The sequence below is a fragment of the Notothenia rossii genome, assembly GCF_949606895.1.
Source record: "Notothenia rossii genome assembly, chromosome: 11".
Taxonomy (NCBI): domain Eukaryota; kingdom Metazoa; phylum Chordata; class Actinopteri; order Perciformes; family Nototheniidae; genus Notothenia; species Notothenia rossii.
This window is the reverse complement of record NC_136910.1, coordinates 38,756,056-38,777,638: the sequence shown is the minus strand read 5'-3', so window position 1 is coordinate 38,777,638 and position 21,583 is coordinate 38,756,056. Positions and strand designations below refer to the sequence as shown.

At 39.7% G+C, this 21,583-nt stretch overlaps 1 protein-coding gene across 1 annotated transcript in view; it reads left to right on the top strand.

The window, feature by feature from the left end:
- The first annotated feature begins 1,561 nt into the window (after window positions 1-1,561).
- Window positions 1,562-21,583, top strand: part of jmy (junction mediating and regulatory protein, p53 cofactor) — a 39,215-nt gene continuing 19,193 nt past the window's right edge. The window contains 2 exon segments of the mRNA XM_079660127.1: window positions 1,562-2,875; window positions 9,178-9,351. Of these exon segments, the coding sequence (XP_079516253.1) occupies window positions 2,039-2,875; window positions 9,178-9,351 (1,011 nt within the window). The 5' untranslated portion in view covers window positions 1,562-2,038.

Below are 21,583 nucleotides of genomic sequence, written 5' to 3'. Positions count from 1 at the left end.
CTCTGTAAGAAAAAAAAAAAAAAAAAAAGGGTATAATAATAATTCACAACACTTATCGAGTGAACCACATTTACCGTGTAACTAAAGGTCCTCATCCATTATAATTATAATTTAAATATGTGGCCTTGGTCGAGTGATAAATGGTTTACGTGTACTGTTTCCAGACAACTTTCAATTTTTTCTCCTTTATTCAAGACAATATAGATGTACATCAAACATTATATGCACACTAAACATTGAAATCAAGGGTAGGTACATATAGAAAAAAAATATATATATATATATAAGGAAATAATGATATAAATATAAAGAAAATAGGGATAAAAAAAAGGTACCATTTCAACTAAAATATGTATTAAGCTTTGTTTATCTTTATGTCTTTTGTCCCTCTTTACTAGCCGTACAGCATCCTGCCGTCGTCAAGTTCTGCGCGCCTACGTCACGGATTTGCCCACGTGCAGATGTTTATGCTCCTCGTGCACGTCTCCAGGGGACAGAGCTATTATACATCCATGGGACAGAGGCGGAGAGAAACTGCGACTTGAAGAAAGCAGAATGAGAATAGAGGATAACTGACAAATGATGTATTTCAAGACATTCAATTACAGAATTAGAAAACAAAATAATGCAGATTAATGTTAAGAATTGCATTTGCCTGACGTTCGGTTTGATAAACTCTCCAAGTAAAGGGACAATTGTGCTGCCTTCAAGGCCTACGGAAAAAAAAAGTTTTTATGAGAGTTTATTTACTAGCACGAAACATGTCTTACCTTAAAATTGTGATTTGAGAACCTTCATCAAGATGTATTTCGCATACATCAAATATGAATTATTTAACTATAACATTTATTATAATCCTTCAAAACAAAATTCAAGATGTTACACAACATATAAACTGTACATAAATACAATAATTCCCAGAGGTGGAAAGAGTACTCAGATATCTATGTTATCTTATGTAAAAGTACAAATAATACTACTGTGTAAACATACTTTTACAAAGTCCTGCATGCCTTACATGAGAAAAAAATACAAAAGTATTAGCATAAAAATATACTTGAAGTACCAAAAAGGCAGATTGGCCCATTAAAGAATGATATACTGTATATTACTTGTTTTGATTATAATTATTGGTGCAATACTGTGTTTATCACAGCTGGTAAATGTATAGCTAATTTTAAATCCTGCTTATACTGCAGGGTAGCATGTGGATTTTCTACAGGTGTGACTAAAGTCTGATTTAAGTGTTGTTTAAATGTCTTATGATTATTCCAAATCTGAAAAGTAACTAAGGGTATTAAATAAATGTGGCGGAGTAAAAGTACACCATTTAGCTCTGAATAGTAGTGGAGTGACTTAGTTCCCTAACATCAATATTATACTTTGTTGTACAACAGTATTATTTTTTGTTTCATCACGTTCATTTCACAATTACAGTGGCTTCTTTCTCCAACACTATCATTTGCTATTCACATCATGAAACATGAAAAATGAACGCAACACTGAGAGGGGGGAGGGGGTGCACCATTTAAATCCCTCCCCGGATTTGACAAACGCACGCACGCAAGCACGCACGCACCTTGTCTTGCTTGTAAACAGAAGCTCACACGTGACACCGTCGCGCGACCGCATTGTCTACAAGCGGACAAAGAGCAACGGTTAGTTATTACCGAGAAACGGGCAGGTGGTGTCATGACAACAACGGACATTATGGATCTGACTTTCCTCCGTGGTTTGCGCCGCTGTGTGCGAGCTCGTACGGCCGCTTGAACTTCTTTAATGTCTGGATCCCAAATCCGGCCGTGTGGAGGGATAACGACGTTGGCTGCGGTGTTTTTTCCAGCTCACACGCAGCTGGCAGCGGGTAAACAAAGCTGGACTGCCTTTATTTCCCTTCTTAATTTAAATAGTTGGAGGATTCACTTCACCTGCGTCAAATCTTACTTTTCCAGCTAACGTAGGCTAACTGTTAGCGTCGACATTAGGTTTTTATTTATTTATTTTTAGCTAATCTCTTTTTTTTCACTGGCTGCATGAGATGTCATTCACGATGGAGGATAACTTGGAGTCCGAGTGGGTGTCCGTCAGACCGAGAGTCTTCGACGAAAAAGAGAGGCATAAATTCATCTTTATCGTGGCCTGGAACGACATCGAGGGAAAGTTCGCCATAACCTGCCACAACAGAACCGTCCAGAGGCGGAGTACCGTGCTGTTGGACCCTTTCATGGACCTTCCTGCCCCCGGTACTTCCGTGGCAGAGAAACACACAAAAAGTAAGAAAGATGAAGCGTGCCAAGTGGGTAAAGTAAGACTACACACTTTACCCAAAACAAAGACTGTTATTGGTGACAAAAACGCTCTAAAACCCGTCTGTTCAAAGACCGAGTGTGTCAGTCCCACACAAGGGTCCTGGGATATTGTGACACCGAAAGTAATAGATATCGAGATCCTGGACCCCGCGGATGTCCCGCTTTCCCCGGATGATGCTGACCTAGGGGACTGTGAGAGCAGTTGCCGGGAGGACTTCAGCTGGGCCGGGCTGTTCTCCTTCCAGGACCTGAGGGCAGTGCACTTCCAGCTGACCGCCGTCAACTCGGACTTGGAGCCGTGTTTACCCTCCTTTCCCGAGGAGCAGTCCGGTGTGTGGTCGGTGATATTCGGAGCCCCAGGTGTGTCCCAGCGGGAGACAGACGCCCTGTGCTACCAGCTGCAGGTGTACCTGGGCCATGCCCTGGACACCTGCGGCTGGAAGATCCTTTCCGAGGTGCTTTTCTCCGAGAGCGAAGACACGGAGGAGTACTACGAGAGCCTGAGCGAGCTGAGGCAGAAGGGCTATGAAGATGCTCTGGAGAGGGCCAAAAGACGCATGCAAGAGGTGAATTCACATATTCTTTAATATGCACTAGTACTGTTCTTAAGTTCAATTCTGAAATACTTGTTCTCTACTTGAGTGTGTCCATTACCTGCTACTTTATATTTCTACTAAACTGCAAGTCATATCCAAATATTCCTGTTTATTTGACTCCCCTACATTATTTTACAACTTTAATTACTTGAATATTCAGATTAATAATAGAAGAGAGAGCCAGAATATGCATGCAAGAGGTGAATTCACTTATTGTTACATGATTATCTACTGGTCTTAAATTCAATTTTGAAATAATAAAGTCATGTCCAAAAAGCCCTACTTTTCCCCCACTACATTATGTTAAAACTTGAATATTCAGATTAATAATACACAATATAATCAAGGATCTATTTATTATGGTTGAAGATAATAATCCCATGTTGAGATTCACAAGCTACCTGGCTGTGAACCGTTATATAAACTCCTCCTTTACCAGCTGCCACATACAGGTGATGAACACAATAATTCATCAATTAGTATAATTCAGTAATATAACATGTATTCTTTTTGATATGGGCCGATTTGTTGAATAAATACTTTTTGTTCTTCAAGTACATTTTTAAAGCTAAAACGTTCACACTTTTTGTACCAAAATTTGTCTACATAGTGAAACATATCTCAGTACTTCGTCCACCATTTTTTAAGGAGATGCAGTTGTGATATGAATCTGTTTTTACTTTACGAAAAGCACATTTTTACACTCATTAAAGCCAGCCTTATATTACATGAGAAGGTATTTTTTTAGAACAACCACAGACTCCAAAGAACATGTAGTTTTGAGAGCATAATTGAGCCCCATGGTCTGCTCATTCTCCTCCTCTTCCTTTGTCCCCCTGTGATCTACCATCTGTTGCTGCACGGTCTCAGGCCTGTAATATGATCTGCTCCGTCCACACATCACACTCCAGTTGGCTGAACACTTTAAAGGGAGTCTCCTAGAAAAAAATATGGGAGAACAATTGGAGGTGGAGTTACAGAAACGACGTGTCACCACAGCTGTTGAGATTGTTTCCTTACAGCTGAAGTTGTGTTTTTAAGCTATAAAAGCATGTAAGAAGCTAACATGTCTTCATTTAAGTCTGTAGGGAATGTGCAAGTGAAGGTAAAAGTAAAATACTGTTTCTTCTGGTTTAATCTTTGTGACATTGTTTTTACAGCTGATCCAAAAGGGTTTTAAGTTTATTTATCTGCAGTAATAGGACATGTTCCTGTAAAGGAACACAACAAGTGATCCTTCACTTTTTCACAACCTTTCAAAATCAACAAGTCTTGAGATAAATGCCTTTCACTGGACACAAAGGATAAGAACATTGTTGTCAGACAATTTAATTTAAGTTGCATAAATACTCAAGTAAAATACAAGAACTTAAGTTCGATGAAATGTTCTAAGATACATTTCACCACTGCAAATATCCCCAAGCAGTTAGAATAAATGTAAACACGCATTGTGGAACTACTGTGAACTCAACTGTAAAATCACAGTCACTGTGTGTTTTGGAGAGGAGACAACGCCTAAGGCAGGGTCTTTAACCTGTTGCTTTGTTCAACTGAATATGACACAAACAGCTGAGTAATGGTTAAGCCCAACCAGGAAGTCATTCTTTTATTACATCTAGGCTGTGTTTGAAATGGCATACTGCATAATACATCCATTGGTACGCTCTGCCTACTAAATGAAAGATTAAGTATGCCAATGCCGGCCAACTGTTCACACAGTTTTTCCGTCGATCAATGAATCCACTAATTGCTGAAGCTAAAATCGGGTGGATCTTATTGTTATGTAAGAGTTTCATTGATTCTCTGTTGCAAGTGAGGGATGACTTTCTGTGTTACTGGTAGAATGAGTCAAAACCCGGTGATAAGGGAGGTCCAAGTGAGAATCAGCAGTAGTACTAAAATGTTACAATTTAAACGATTAGTGAATAGACAGAAACAGAGTCTGAGAATATTTTTGATAACATTATTAATTTTGAATAAATTTTCGAGCAACATTTTCGAGCTCTAGATTCTCAAATATGAGGCTTTGCATGTTATTATACATTGAATATCTTCTGGTTTTGGACTTTTGGTTGGACAGAAAATGTGTCTAACCTCCAGGAACGCATCTACATGTATAGAAAAACTAAGAATCAGAAACACAAATCGGAAAATAATTCTCAGGTACTCACTAGCGCTGTGAGTATTGCCTGTTAGCGATAAGGGAAGCACAACATATTTTTACACAGATTCCTTCCACTGGTGTGTTTGTTTTCTGGGACCCATTTTTTTCAATGGAGCAGCTGGAGATTCACTGTGGTGCCTTGTGTCACATGATGCAGCCCCAGTCTCAGTCAGGTTTGGGATGATAACTGGGCCAAATATGCCAAAAAACAGACCAATGGAAAACCATCTACGGCTGTAGGGCATGTATCGGTCAATCATTGACCCGAGACTTTTAGCTTTTCCTATGACAGAATTACACATTGCAAGCCAATAGTTTCATTATATTGACTTCACCTTGTAGTTGTTTATGTGTGTTAAAGTTAAGCAGCATGGTCAAAGCAGGCTTAATGTGAGTGCATTTACATGGACACTGAATCACCTGTTGAGGAAGCTTGTCCTGGTTATGTACATATCCGGGATATTGTGTTTTACGTTGGCAAACACATGTAACAGGTAATCCAAAAAACCTGATCATAGTTATGCCAATGTAAACAGTCATTGTTTGGTATTAAACATAGACTTACTTGAGTATAATGCAAACCTGCTAATGCACATTAAGACTGCAGTTAAATCCCTCTGCTGATTAGTTTCCGGACCCTTGCGTTGATCCATTTCAATGGCTTGTTTTGTTCAATCAACTCCCCAAAACCACAGATATTCACTTTACTTCTCATGAAAGACAATAAGAACTATTTCATTCCTTTTGAAAAGCTAGAAGCAAAGAATATTTGTCATTGTTGTTTGAAAAAGGATGGAAATCAAAATGATTGCTGTTAAATGTTCTGGCTAATGGATCAATGTGTTCAGCTCTAATATACATTGACCTTTACATCCTAACTCGATTAACACTGACTTGTTCACAAAAAGGATAATAGGCAGGTTATGTACTGTAAGTTGTGTTATGTTTACGCACAAAGCTTTTGTTTACTCATGGTGAGTGTGCACACTAGCTGCATCGTGGGATTAGTTTGCCATACTGTGGCTTTGTTGGAAAACATTTCACTTTAGTGTGTTTACATTGCATGATTCAATTTGGGGTTTAGTTTTCCTTAGACCCATCTTGCATGTTTGTCTTCACAGCATTCAGGTTAATTAAAGAGCTATTAGACAACGTCTGCTCGGTTTACAGTCGAGGCGTGTTCCTTCTGCGAGACATTTCAATTAAAAGGTAGAGATTACTCCAGCAAGACGGTGCACATTTAGAACTGACATAATGGAAAAGTGAGGTAGTCCTGATGATAGAGCTCATATCACTCCAGTAATTACGGAATCACAGCACTTGGAACTGCTTTTTGATGCACATTGTATATACACATGCTCATGTATATTTTAATGACCTCATTCAAATTAGTTTGAAGAGAATTGAGTGCATTTGATCTTGTAGTTAACCTTTTTAGTTCTGTCAATCTTTTTAGGGTAGGTCAAGGTTTTTCGGGAAAAACAGGAAGCAGTGTTTGTGATGCATCAACACAAAGAATACAATATATTTCAATTTAAAAGCAGGTATGAGACTTTGTAAGAATTATACATAAGCTATGTGAAGAGATAACTGTCTCAGGGCCTGGATGTGGCCTTTGAGTCTAGACAAGCCTTTTGGATGGCTGCGAGAACTCTATTCATTTAAACAGGGGGTTATGGGTTGTGCAGTTTGTCTCCACTTATATTTCAATATCTTGACAACATACCTATCTTATTTTATTTACTTGCACTATTATCTGTTTTGTGTTGCACTGTAGCTATGTACATATGAAAATAAAAGCCTTGAACCTTGATACCTGAACCTTGATACCAGGCAGGATGGATCCATGCTTTTTTGTTGTTTATGCCAAATTCTGACCCTACCGTCCGAATGTCGCAGCAGAAATTGAGACTCATCAGACCAGTCAACATTTCTCAAAACGTCTATTGTCCAATTTTGTTGAACCCATGGGAATTGTAGCCTCAGTTTCCTGTTCTTAGCTGACAGGAGTGTCCCCCGTATGGTGTTCTGCTGCTGTAGCCCATCTGCTCCAAGGTTCCACGTGTTGTGTGTTCAGAGATGGTCTTCTGTGTACCTTGGTTGTAACTAGTGGTTATTTGAGTTACTGTTGCCTTTCTATCATCTTGAACCAGTCTGGCCATTCTCCCCTGACCTCTGGCCTCAACAGGACATTATCTCCCAGAGCACTGCCGCTCAATGGATATTTTCCCCTTTTTTACAGAAGTGAAAGATTATTTGAATTATTGATTGTAACTTTTTTTGTTTGTTTTTAAAAAGTCAGAATTTATTTAAAAATATCTCCTTAACAATTTCCTGAAGCCCAAAGATAAATGAATGATTTGTCTGAGATTTATCCAAAACTAAAGGATAATAAGTGTGCACTTACATCTCAGACATCCCTAAAGATTGGGAAGCTGTGAGGAAGGGACTGTTTGGTATCTTAGGTTTAAAAATACTTAAATAATACTTAAATAATTGATAGATACAAAGTGCTTGTAATGTCAATCATCTCATCAATGATTCAGTTCCTTGTTTTGTCTCTAATTAAGAGTCTTGCTGGCTTCTTGAAATGCAGGCTCATTAGCTCACACTCACTGACCCTCTGGCTTCATTCCTTTCATCATCAACACATAGATTTGTCTATGTAAATAAAACTAAATCAGGAAATTAAAGAAACATCTGACTTAAAAGGAAATAATAATAGAACATCCAGTGTCAAGAGGCTGTTTATTCCAGCAATCTTTTAACGGTTTGTAAGTGAAATAGCAAAAGAAAGCTAACACTTAGTTGCTCTGCGTAGCTAGAGTCCAGGCAGGACAGTTTTCTGGGCTATCAGCGACTGCAGGGTCAGGGAGGCGCTGTACGGGTTGGCCAGTGGTTACCACGGAGACACAGGCCCAAGGTAAACAGTAGGCGCAGTGTTCGAGCTGAATCGTGCAGTGTCTTTCCCCAACGTGGAGGGCTTTGGAAAAGCAGCCTGGAGTTAATATAAGAGTCTCTATTCATATCTATAGCTCCTTGCAGAGAGAAGAGCACTTTATCCAGCGCTTTGCTCGAAGACTGGGTGGAGGCACATTTCAATATTATCTGAGGCAGAAGTGAAGGAGCAGTATTGTGCTGTATGAAGCTGGAGCTACTGTTTTCTGAAGATGAATTGTATTTGTGTGTACAATAGCTGTTTTGATAGCAGCGTTTATCTCTGGAACAATGAGCAGTCTGTGGATAGCAGGACATATGGTACGGATAAGCAACAGTTGGGACAATTTATTCTCATTGTACTACACTCAACAAGATATTTGATAGTATCTGCCCACACACATCTTTACAGAGGAACTCACTTACGTTTAGGACCCATTGTAATCATGGATTAGAATCACTTTACAAAATGCAGTTTCCTGTGAAATGAGCAAAGCGTCACAACCATGGTCTTATTATAACTAGCTCTATGGAAAAGGCTTATTTGTTCTTCACCTGGCAATATGTCGAGATAATACATCAAAAGTATCTCTTTTTCTCAATACATTTCTACTTGGTTAGATTCGTTGAAAGGATCCTTTTTGGTGTTATTCTTCATTTTTCTTTTGTCAACAAATCCTATAAAAAACAAACAAAAAAACAGCTGAAACAGTCTCCATCAAATAAACTATTTACCCCTGTTTAAGTTTTCTAAAGCTAAAGGCATTAATAACAGATTACTTTCTAGATTAATCATTTGGTTTATAAATTATAAAAAAAGTGTCCAAATGTATTGAGTTTACATTGAATTATGTCTCACAAAAATAGCAAATAGTCAAATTTGAGAACCAGAAGCCTGTTAAAATGGAGATCATCAAAATGAATGCTGTCATTAGACAGCAATAGGCTCTGGGCTAAATCCCACAGACGGGCTCGGTGAAGTTGTTTTTGAGAGGCGGACTAACGCATTATAATTATTTGTGGTCTTTCCATGGGATTTATAGACGGTAAAACATCTAGAAATAACACCATCCTTGCCCTTTAAAGTCGGAGAAGACTATGTTGCTACATGTGTGTCTCTGACTGCACCAATATTCACCGCCACATCTCTTCTCCTCTTGTTTTGTCTCAGGTGCTGGATAAACACAAAGCCCTGGACAGCATGGTGGAGCTGCTGCAGGTGTACCCGGAGGAGGACGAGGCGTATGGAGAGCTGCTGGAGGCGACAACCCAGCTCTACCACTACCTGCTGCAGCCCTTCAGGGACATGAGGGAGCTGGCCATGCTGCGCAGACAGCAGATTAAGGTAATACACATGATCACACACACACTCTCACACACACACACACACACACACACACACACGCAGATACCACTACCATCTGTTTTGGGGCTTCATTTAAGTAGGTTTAGACCTCACTGGTCTGTCCTGGAACCCACTGTGACTGCACCAGTTAGATGCTGTTCTTTAGGTTTGAGAAAAGCCATGGTTAGTGCTGGGAACAAGCACCGCTACATGGTAATGTCCTTCATGGAGCCCACTAAGCCCACTGTAATGACATTAGTCGCTGCGGATACATGTGCCGATGATGATGATGACGATGATGTAGCCGCTCTGTGCTACCCTGTAGATTTTCATCCGGGGGTTTCGCAGGTCAGAGGATCAGCCAGAGAGGCTTTTTTTCCCCTCCACCCAGAGCGGCTTAACAACCAGCATAAGTATTATTACAGCAGCCACTAAACCACTCAGTCATTCTGCAGCCTCAGCACACTCTTGTTTCCACACTCTTTCTGCGCTCACTTGTTGTTGTTTCCTTTATTAGAGGCTTGAAAAGGGAAGTAAATCCTCAAGGTAATCTCTACTGTCTCATTGAGCTGGGTCCAGTCTTAACACACGCATGGTTTGGGTCAATAGGGTTGTCCTTCACACACACTGGACTACTCCTTTAAAAGCTCAGAAGGAATATGTTGTAGACCAAATCTATATGATCATATTGAAACAAAACTGCAGGGTGAAGGAATATTATGTTTTCTTTTACAATACAAATATTAAATTACATATTTGAATAAACAGGAATACGGCATCAGAACTACAACTACTGTCTTTGCAGTTTGCTGCTGCTTGAGTTACTTTGACGTTTAATGTATGCTGTCTGATATCATAGCGGGTATTCCTGAGAGCAAAGAACATCACTTGATCATTGCTGACGAAAGGTCCCAATCATAGCCATTTTTTTATTGAACTTAAAAATATAATGTTCTGCAGTTATGAGGAACAGGATTCTCTGTGCTTTCTGAGCGGATTTATTATACGATTGTTTGTGATGCACATCCAAGACGATGCTATTCTCAGAATAGTGAGTGAGTCATGCTGAATATAAAAATATGTGCTTTACTTCTGTGTGTTCAGACTTAACTTAGTGAGGACTGAATCACCTCCTGTTGCTTAAAGATGACCAGCATGCACCTGTCCTATTAATAATTCATTCATTCATTCATTAATGATTGAGCTACCCGTTTGAGTCATACTTTGAGGGGAAAAAGTTCTAAAATTCTACCTTTTGTAATCTGAATATTCCTCTTTTGAGTTATGAAAACACAGGACTATCTAGCCAACCAACCGATTTAATGACAATATAAATATTAGGTTCCACTCAAATGAATGACAGAGGTAGCATTGCATCAACAATTCCTCCTCAGTACTTCAACAACGTATTCACTGTACAACAATACAGAGCCAGTCAAATTAAAAACAGAATAACACCTGTTATCAGACAAAACATCCCACTGTGAACATCCTCTCAGCCAATTCTTAAACGCCAGCTTGAAGCCTCCCAAGCTGCTTACGATTTTGAGATTTCCTGGCAATCTATTCCTCCACAGATGCTCCGTAGTATAGGGACTTATTCTCAGCCACAGCCTTTGTAATTCTAATAATCACTGACTGCGTAAAGGTGTGTCCCTTCCCCTCCAAACCATTGTGTCGGAAAAATCCCACAAGAGGAGAAAGTCAATGTTGGAAAAAATAACAGATTCATACAACAGTGTAAATAACATGAGCCGAACGTCTGCATCTCGTTAGGGAGGAAATGCAGTTTGAGTCTGAGTGGACTGTGCAGGCGTTCATTATGTTACAAAGTATTGAATGCTGGTGAACTGGACCCATGCGGTCTGGTCTCTCCCTTCAGAAACCCTTTCACCCCTCTGTTTTGTTGTGAGAACTTTCCCGTCTCTGAACTACATTCCTCACACAGCATGCTCCTCCAGCATCGTGTCACTAACCAACACTAGTTACTGTGTGGGTGTGTTCCCTGAGTGTTGGTTACAGTAGGATGGGATTAGGGTTTTTGGGTGGATGCTGATCTAAATTAGGCCTTTCACTGAATCACCAACATTTAAGGATCATCTTTCTCTAAAAACATCACTCTAGTGATGTTTTTGTTATCGTCAACAAATTCCATGAAAGTCCAAATCAATGAATTGATCCGACCAACAAGAATTATGTGTGTCTTAAAGCCTGCCATATCTTCTTCCCCTGTGCCAAAGAGCTCTATTGTTGTCCAACAACTACAAAATAACCCACATCAATGAGCCTCACTGTTGTACTGGTTGACCTGGTTCTCATTACTATGAACACACACTGTTTCTTTTTTAACTCAATTCCACATACACCGTCCAAATACTTACCAGAGCGCCATGTAGATCCTTCCACTATTTAAAGTAGTCCCCAACAAACTATTTACTCCTTTTGAGTGACATTGTTAAAAATACTGTTCAGCTGTTTTAGCATTAATTAAGAAATTAAACTAAAGATTTGTGTGTGTATGTTTTATATTGGAGACATTGTTTTTGTCTGTCTCTTCTTGGGATTTGCTGACGGTAACAAAAAAATAAGCATCAGATATACTAAGCTGACTGTTATTAATAATAGGTTTGATCATGATTAAATCTGCAGAATATTGTGTCAATTCATAAGTTAATCTTTTGTACTACAATATATAATAATAATAATAATAATAATAATAATAATAATAATATACTATGAAGTAGAATAGAGAAGGGTATTTCTGTTTTCCAAAGCCAAGATTGTCAAAAGAAATCTGTCATAGAAGACCAAAAAAAGATTTTACAACTGAATAATCCTGAAATATCTTGTTATAGTAATATTAATAAGAATGTTTGATATTGTTAAAGATGTATCAGAAATATATTCATAATCTATGGAAAGCCATCCAGAGATCCATCTTATTTCCTTTGTGCAGACGTCCCTTTCAAACTAGTGGATTCATATTTGAAAACAGTGGGCCTTTAGGAGGCAGAAAGGTAACATACTTTGAAGTTGCATTATGGGATTCTAGTACATTGTGTTTTTGGAGCTTACTAGAGGCTACAAGGCAGGATATCCAGACCTACGTGTCTTGTGGGTCCCCCAACAGTTGGTAGATGTCTCATTTACCTGAAGACTTGAGGTGTACCTTCCCCCAACCATTCGCTTTTTCTGTCTGAGAATCTGAACTCCACACATTGCCAAAGTTTTCAGCTCCAACACCTGCTCCCCTCAGGGCGATCCAACGGCTGAAAACAAAGCTTAGCTGTATGCAAATGAATCCCTGATGCCAGCGTTGGTTGGTTTCTCCCAAACTGATGAGACAGGAGACTAACAAATCCTATGCTTAATGAGAAAGAAGAAAGGGAAGTAGAGAAGGTCAGGTACTTTTAATTTACATGCAGTTTGCATCCGACTTAATGTCACAAAGCTGATGTGAAAAGCTTCAGAGCAACCGAGTATCAGCAGCTTGATAGAGTTACAAGCTCTCCTGACTTTATCTGCAAGTGTGAATACACACGGACATTTGTGAGGATGTTGTAAAGCCTCAACAGTGCAATAAAATGGGTCAAACACTAGAGCAAATGTTGTAGTGGAGGATTTCTGCTATTGCTTGTGTTGACATTTTAGTGCTGTCGTTGTATTCAGATGCTTCTCACACTGAGTTTAACAGTAGGGTATTAGGGCCCTCTTTATTATAGAACTATATTGTTATTTTTATATTGTTTCAAAACATATTTTGATCTATAAAATAAAAACCAAAAAATCTGTTAGATATTAATGTTTCTATTACATTCTATAACATGTTTTTATTGGGTATTTTTTTCTCCATTCTACTCCTTAAGAAAGTGCTGTTCAAAAAACTGTGTTATTGCTTAAATAGAGAAAAGCAGCAAACTCACAAATGACCTGCCGGATCTTGAGAATATTGCTTAGAAAATTACTTAAAAAGTGAATCAATTGTCAATAGTTACTTTCCTTTTGATGGAATAAATGTTTAACCTGTTAAGCCCCAAGGTCCCCCTCGGCGGGTCCTTTTTTTTGTCTTCTTTTTAACCACACTGTGTCTCAGGGGATCTTAATATTTAAGAACCTATTAATGTGTTATACCAGATTAATGGGAATAATCTCAGCTAACTGACGATACAAACAATTTTTACCAAAACAAAACACAAGTCTCATAAGAAGCATCTAAATTACCCCTGAGCGAAAAATGCTAACGCACTTTGGCACAGAACTCAAGATAAAAGATACCCTTATTATCGTAGCTGCACATACAAGATATCGGATTAAAGCTGAGGTTCCAAAGATTATTTAGGTATATATATCATCACTGAGTGATCCGAACTCGCGACAGGGGAAGCAAACACAGACATCACAACACGTACCTTTACGTAGCTTTTACGGGAGATCGTCTCACCGTAGCTGTCAATCTGATCAAAAGACGTGTTCAATGGCATTAAAACGAGAAAAAACGCGGCTGAATCGGTTAATCCATAGGTTGATAATGTTTCTGTGGAATAATTTTTTTTAATTTATAATTCCATTTTATGTAAAAATCGGAGAGTAAAAGTTAGCTGCTAATGGTAGCCTCCAGAGTTATCGCAGCTTCCGGTTTTGGCTATGAGTCCCACACACACATTACCAAATAAGGAGTATGTGGGAGTTCCCCCTCGATTCCATTGGCTCTGACGGTTAGAAAGAGATGTCAATAAGCAAAATCGAGCAAGGGGGGCCAGAGATAAGGCTTGTTTGAGACGAGCTGCGACTCGCCTCGAAAGTAGACGAGAATAGCCGATCGCAGCCGGGGGAGGTCTCAAAAAGCTCGCCTGAAGTCGAACAGCTCGGAGTTGTCTTTGGTTTTTTGGCGGATTGCAAAAAACTTTAAGGTACATACCGCCACCTCCGGAATCGGCTTGACTCGGTTTGCATTTATAAAGAATGCACACATGTGTTTAATCGTTAATGTTAGATATGTACTACGTAAATACATTTGTTCCTCCTCAAGATTAGATTCAACTTAATTGTTATTGCACATATTATAGGTACTGAGACAACGAAATGCAGTTTAGCTTCTAACCAGGAGTGCAACAAGCAGTAAAGTGAAAACTAATGTACACAATCTACAGAATAAAATATAGAATGCAGGGCTCGACATTATAAATGGCCCGCTGGCCCGGAAGCACTATTTAGACACCCCGGGCCAGCATAACGTACTTTCCACTTGCCCGCTCGGGCCGCTATAAATATTGCTTTAAAAAAATGGTCCTGTAGTATAGGTATTTTGACTAGCAATTTTAGTTAAATTGTTTCGTTTATTAACACTACAACATAGCGCTTCGTGAGGCGGTTGTCGTTGTTGGGTGAAAAGGAAACGGCTGTTTGCTGCAGAGCGCAGCGCGAGCAGGCTCCCGTGAGTGGGAGCGCGCTCCTTCACTACAGACTTTCTCGCCACCTTACCATTCGCCAAAATGTTTTTGATACCAGCGGTAACCGGCCAAGCGCCGGGCAAAAAAACTATCTTCAAATAAAAGAAATTCACCGGAGGAGTTAAAGGAGAGTGACAGGGAGCATGAGAAGAAGAGGGAGAGAAAGTTTCAGCCAGCTTGATCGATGGAGTTGTTTTCTAGTGGTGCAGTGACGCGTCCTATGACCCTTTTTATAATCTATCGATTAGATTTATGATTCGAAAATTATAAAAGTAGGGTACACATGTGGAGATTATCCGGCTGAACAAAACGTGCATTTATCAAACAGGTTTGTTTTCCACAGACCTTATTTCCAGCTATTTTCCAAAACCCTGTGGAGAAATCCCATTGCTTTTTGTCGAGGGAACCAGCAGCTTACTTCCTGGTTTTAGGAAGCGTTACTGCACCTCTCAATATGATACCAATATAAACAAGGTCTTCTGTCGGCTCTGTACATCAATGCCGACCTAGATGCTGACAAGTAAGGGAATAGTAGACAATATAAAGGTATTGGCTATAGGGAAATGTCCCAGCAGTTTAGTATAATGAAGGTTCTAATCTAATCTATTACATAGCCATTACATGTCTAACTCCTAATGACGGGAAGGCAGAAAGCGCATTATACAAATAATAATACTCATAATAATAGCAGACATTTTTTAACAATGACCACAATATCATTATTTTAATAAACCAAATATGAACAATTGAGCAAAATGAGGAAGAACTGACGATTCAAATGTTGTAGTACAAGTAGTAATGTAGGCTAGTTAGTGCATAAATTACTATTGCAACAAATGTGTTAATTTTACCTTAATGTCTACCCCTGGAATTAATTGAATGATGAATAAACAGTGAGGGTTATGAATACACTAGATCAGGGGTCGGCAACCTTTTTGATATAAAGTGCCATTTAAAAAAAAAATTGTTATCAGCGTGCCAACGATCGACAATTATCAACGGGGGGGGTTGAGGAGCTTGACGCTCGTCAACTATCAGCAGGAGGGCGGGGGAGCCTCGCTGCGGGGAAGCAGTGTGTGGACCTGAGAGAGAGAGATTTGTGGATGGTAGAGCGACAGTGAGGGAACGTGTGTATGTTTCTGGAAGTGAAACGAGGCAGCAGAAAAACAGAGGTCTGTGATGTATTTTGTGAAACAGAAGAACAGCTAAATAAATGCAACGGCCTCCCAAGAAGAGCTCGCGTCTCTCCAGTCATTTAAGCTAAAGTGGGTTATTGAACCTGAAGCTTGTTGCTTCTGCCCTCCTCGACTACGGTCTGGGAGCCGACAGGAAAGTTCAACACACAGATGGCCAGTCCGCCCCTTTGTAGCATATTATTTTGATGAGCAGATCGCCACTGGGCTTTCAACTAAAGACACAGCCACGCAAAAACTGCGGCATTTGTACAGCTCCTTATGGGTAGGCCTACTGCAATTAGTGAAGTGCTTTCCTCCGTGGTGAAACGATCAGCACTGCACCACGGAGGAAAGCGGCAGAAAGTCACCTGGAGATAAAGAGAGCGGGGCTGCGTTGCGTGCACGGCTTCCTTCTGCAGGTAACGGGGAGACGGCTCTGGCGGCGGTCTCATTCAGGATCCGAAAATACAATTTAAATATTTTGCACACTTATTCCCCTTATTCCTAGTGTGCCACTGGTTACGGTGCCAGGGGTTGCCGACCCCTGCACTACATATACACTGCAGCCTGTGAGCAGTATGAACAGTTTGTATGCATATGCTAAGATATATAAAGTATGAAAACCGTAAGCAGTGCAAGTATAGTTAAGCAATAGCTCACGACAGGCCGTGGTATATGCTCATTATATCACAGCTAAGGGGCTTGACAACCCCTTAGCTGTGAAACGGTTACCAAGTGTGGCAATATGAAAGAAAAATACACACTCTAATTTAAATAGTTTTTATTAGTAAATAATGATGTTCAAAATAAAATAGTCCCTCCGTTGCCTTCTGCATGAAACATAGTGCGAGGTGGTTGCTATGCAACAACACTAACAGCTCGCGAACATATTAGACAGAGAGAGTTGATCCATTATTTGGCTATTTATTTACATTCATTTGTATGTTGCCGTTTATTGTGCACCCACTGAAAAACTGTCCAGCATCAGTAGCATGGCTTACGTGGTTACTTGTATAGGTTGAGGTTGTTCTAGGCTGTTGCTTGGCGTGGCGAGAATATTTTTCCACTTTCTCCGGTCCCCGAGATTCGGCTTTCACACCTGTGGCCACTAACGGTCATAATTTCTCTGCTTTGTTTCAAGACCCGCATCAGAAAGCTTTTGAATAGTGGTACTTTTCCAGTTGGTCTACCTGCTCTTCACGTAGCTCTGCATGTCGTCGTTTAGGTGCATTTTTTTCTGGAGATAGGCACTCCTCAATCCACTCCTCCATACTGTAATAAGAACCCCCCGGAGGTCGAAGTTAATCTTAAATGTTTCCATCTTATGCTTTGTAAGTTTGTTTTGTAACGGAAGAAATTTAAATATATGTATAAAACTGACAAGTCAAATCAAGCAATCTGATTGGTCAATAGCGTTTTTGCGGACCTCTTTGATTACAGATTTGAAAAAATCGTTGCTTGCTTTAAAAGTAGCACAATTCATTATGTCAAACCTTGGAAAGTATCTAGATACCCCTGCCCTAATGCCAAAGGAACTGCACACTGAATATGTTTTGCCGTTTTATGTCTATGTCTGGACTGCTGCGTAAAAAGGAGGGTTTCTGCCCCATGACTTCTCCGCTGCTTTCTTGTTCCAGTTTGAAAAGCAAACTGCAAGCAATTTGCTTTTCAGAACAACAGTATACTGTTTTTCTCAGACGCGGAGGGATACTGACTTGTTGTGAAAAGTAAGTTACAATTCTACCAATCAGATTGCTTGACTTGTCCGTTTTATAATATACAAAATATAGATATTAATTTCATGATGATAAACATTGTGAAACAATGAAGAAAAATGTGAATGAAAGTGGCGACGTAAAACTGACACAAAACAACAACAACAAACTTTTGCCGAGCCAATTGGAGAGTTTCATCATCAGCACGGGGTAAACACCACCAATGAGCGTTCAGCTCGAGATACCAGCGAGTCGTTTCCCATCAAGCATTTCACTTCTGCAGCCCGTGGAGAGAAACTGCGCCGCGCCTCGCTCTCAAGAAAAAATAATGTATTGAAGTCAATGGAGAGAGAAAACTTATCTTTCGACCCCGTTTGAATTGTGCCATGAGTTACACATATGGTGTTTGTCAATCTTAAGAAATAATTTCATGTCAAAAAAGTCACAGTTTGTCGTAAAAGTGTTGAAATATAAGACTATGAAAAATACGCAACTGGAAAGACCACAAATCTCAGAGTCGTAAGTGATGTCACAATTGTTTTCCTCCACTAAGAGATAGCTAAAATCAGCTCCATATAGATATAATCTATCTTTATGGCGCTGGCTAAGATAAGATAACTTTAACAAGATGCCTGTGTGCTTAGTACCAGGTTGTTATCATACCAGCAATGGGTCTTGCTCGTTCTTTCGCTTCCCGTCTGATGAAAGGACCAGGAGTGGCTGGATCAAGTTAGCTAACTAGCTAATAGCTAGCACGTTAGTTAGCATTACAGCCATGTCATTTTGATTAGCCTTAATATGAAGTAACATTAAGTAACCCAAAATGTTAAACAGTAAGAGTAGTAGTCATATTTCGTGAACCCTTTGAAGAGTACTGTCACCGGTGTGATCATTCTATAATACACCATTTAAGCCCGGGGGAGAAATGCTAACGCTAGCATCGGCTATCGCCGATCTTTTCTACTTCATGCTATCTGCACAAATGGTTGACATTAAACATTAAAAAGACCAGGCAGTTCAGAGAGAATCAAAGGAAGGCAGGCAGGCAGGCAGCTTTGCATGACAATCTTCAGGACGTGTTTCATTGTGGTGATAGTGAGGGTAGTCAATAGTTTTGTAGACAAGACAGTAGTGACGGCCATCTTGGTGACGTGTGTTGTTCTGCGAGACCAGAGATGTAGGCCCGTTCCCAAACCGCCCCCTACACCCTACCCCTCCGTTTGCGCGTTCACGCGGAGGGTCCGCCATATTGAGGGCTGTTCCAAACCAACAAGTCTGCAGCGGTGCTGAGTTGAGACCGGTCTCTACCTGACCGGAGTCACGCTGTGTGTGTCCGTCGGGAAACACGCTGTTTACAAGTAGTTACAGCAAATATCCACTGATAAACTGCGATGTAAACAACCTCATATGTTTTAACTTAGGATCATACCTGTGGTTAGTCTAGAAAAAGGTAAATGTGTGCATTTTATTATGAAGTTGTGTATATTTAAAGACAAAAACTAAGAAGCGTATAAACATCAGGTTTAAATCTAAAAGAGCTTTACAAAAAAGTAACACAATGAAATATGTTTGGAGTTTTATTTGAGTTATTAATTTACATTTTTTGTCTAAGAGATGCTGATTTGAAACCATTGTTACATACAGTTACGGCATTTCCTGTTTCTGCCGGAGAGAGGGGAGGCCGTCCCAAAGCTTGCCGCTGTATTTACTCCCTCCATCTGACAGGAGGGAGCCTCGTTGAGCTGCGAGTGTGGCCACAGACGGAGTTCACTCCGTCACGGAGGGGAAGGGTCGAGGGAGTGGTTTGGGGTTGGGCCGTAGTTCATTGGGCGTTTCACACAAACAAATGTGTTACTTCACAGTTTTACGACAATTTTTTTTTTTTTTTTACTTGCAAAATTATCTTTTAAATTGACAAACATCATATGTGTAATTCATGGCACAATTCAAATGGGATTGAAAGATAATATTTCTCTCTCCATTGACTTCAATACATCATTTTTTTCAAAATATGGTCCCATGGAGGTCCACCGGAAGGGGAGGGACTTCGCCACTCTATAGGTCAAATCCACCCAAATGACCCCAGAAGTGTTTTTTTTGGTGCTAAATCTCTCTAAAAAGGTGAAATGTCAATTGTTTTGCATCAATCTTGATACAGGGTACTTATTATATGTTGTAGTTTGGATTCCTAAAAGTTTTAGTCTACCATCCCATCATTCAAGGGTGGTTTTCACTATAAGTAATTTTTTTTTTTGGACGGACACAATAATTTACTTTTTTTTTACTGTGTTCAATCTGAATTTACTTTAAAATAAAAACATCTATATTGATTCTGACACTTCTACATCCAACTCACAGGTGTAACCTTGCTTTGAGAAAAAAGATTATTAATTTAACCCTTTAGAAGGGAAGATATGGTCATTTGTTCTGGGAATGTCATTTTCGAGCCTGAGACCTGAAAAACAGGCTCGGGGCTTAACAGGTTGACTAAGTGTTGTTGGTGTATAGTAAATATTCAGCTGTGTCTTCTCTGCATTGTTATCTCTTTGTACTCCTCTGAGTAGTTGACATCTTATGTCTGAGTAGTTGACTGAATCAGTGAATGAGAGAGCAGATGGATCGGTGAATGAAATTGTTGGACAGCCTTAATGCGTGTTGGAGGACTGCAGTGTCAGTGTCCTGCTGCCCAGAAGGTCAGAGGGCAGACATGAATTAAAAATGTGGTTTGTTGTACTTTTGTAGCACAGTGAGCTCCAGTTACTGTTTCGACTGCATTATCACATGGCAACGGTCGTCACAGGGCGGTTACTTATACACCTGCTGTGTTAACCCTTAGCTGACGGGCAAATCTTACTCAAATTTGGATAGATCTCATGCAGATTTGGCGGCTCCATGGCATGATTTTAAATAAATTATTAGTCTGAATGTTGATGTATCCCAAGCTTTTTATGAATCACAAAAATACATTTTTAATAATCAAGTTATTCCTAAAGGGTCGCTATTAACGATTATTTCCATATCGATGAATTTAATACTTTCCTCAGATATCCACTTGTAATACCTATCACTTGACCCAAGAGTCCGCTGTTTAAAAATAAAAAGGCTGATTTTATTTTATTTTTGTCATAATATCCAATCAAAAAAACCGAAATGAATCAATACTTTCCACAAAAGACATATTTGTTTAAGAACAGCTTTCAAATAGACAGTTTTTTGTTCTACACATGTACATCTCGTAAAAAGCTTAGATCTTCCTGTAACTGTATATTTGAACAAAATGTACTCACACAAAGAAATGGTGCTTCCCTGGGAACTTTTTAACTGCTGATTGTGTTTTAGGATGATAAAGAAACGTGTCACCTAGTTAAACAGTGTGGATCATTGATGCGATTGTAATAGTTTTTGGACAACAATGGAACTCTGTGGCACAGAGGAAGAAGATGTATCAGGCTCATAATATACACACACAATACACCATTGTTTGTTATGGACTCTTCCTTAGAAAGCATATTTAAATGTCTGCTGTCCATCATCCAAACCTTTTTGTTTGTTGAGCGCACCAGTGTTTTATCCACCCATCCCCCACAGCTGCCTGATAAACACAGCCTAGTATCTGACACTATTCTAACCAAATGAGATAAGGCTCCACCATGATGGTGTCCATGCTGTAATCCCCACACTTTACCACGGGAACTGGCGTCACTTTTATTTTCCTGAGTTTGCCACATCTTTGTTTTGTCACCGTCAGCTGTCGACCAGAGGTGTTAAAGTAAATCAACCACAGAAACATCTTCCCCCGTCACTTCCTGGCTGCTTTTATTTGCAAATAAGAAAGGTTGTAAAAAAAGAAAGACAAGTTGCTAGCTCAGGGTGTCGAATATGATAGCGAGTA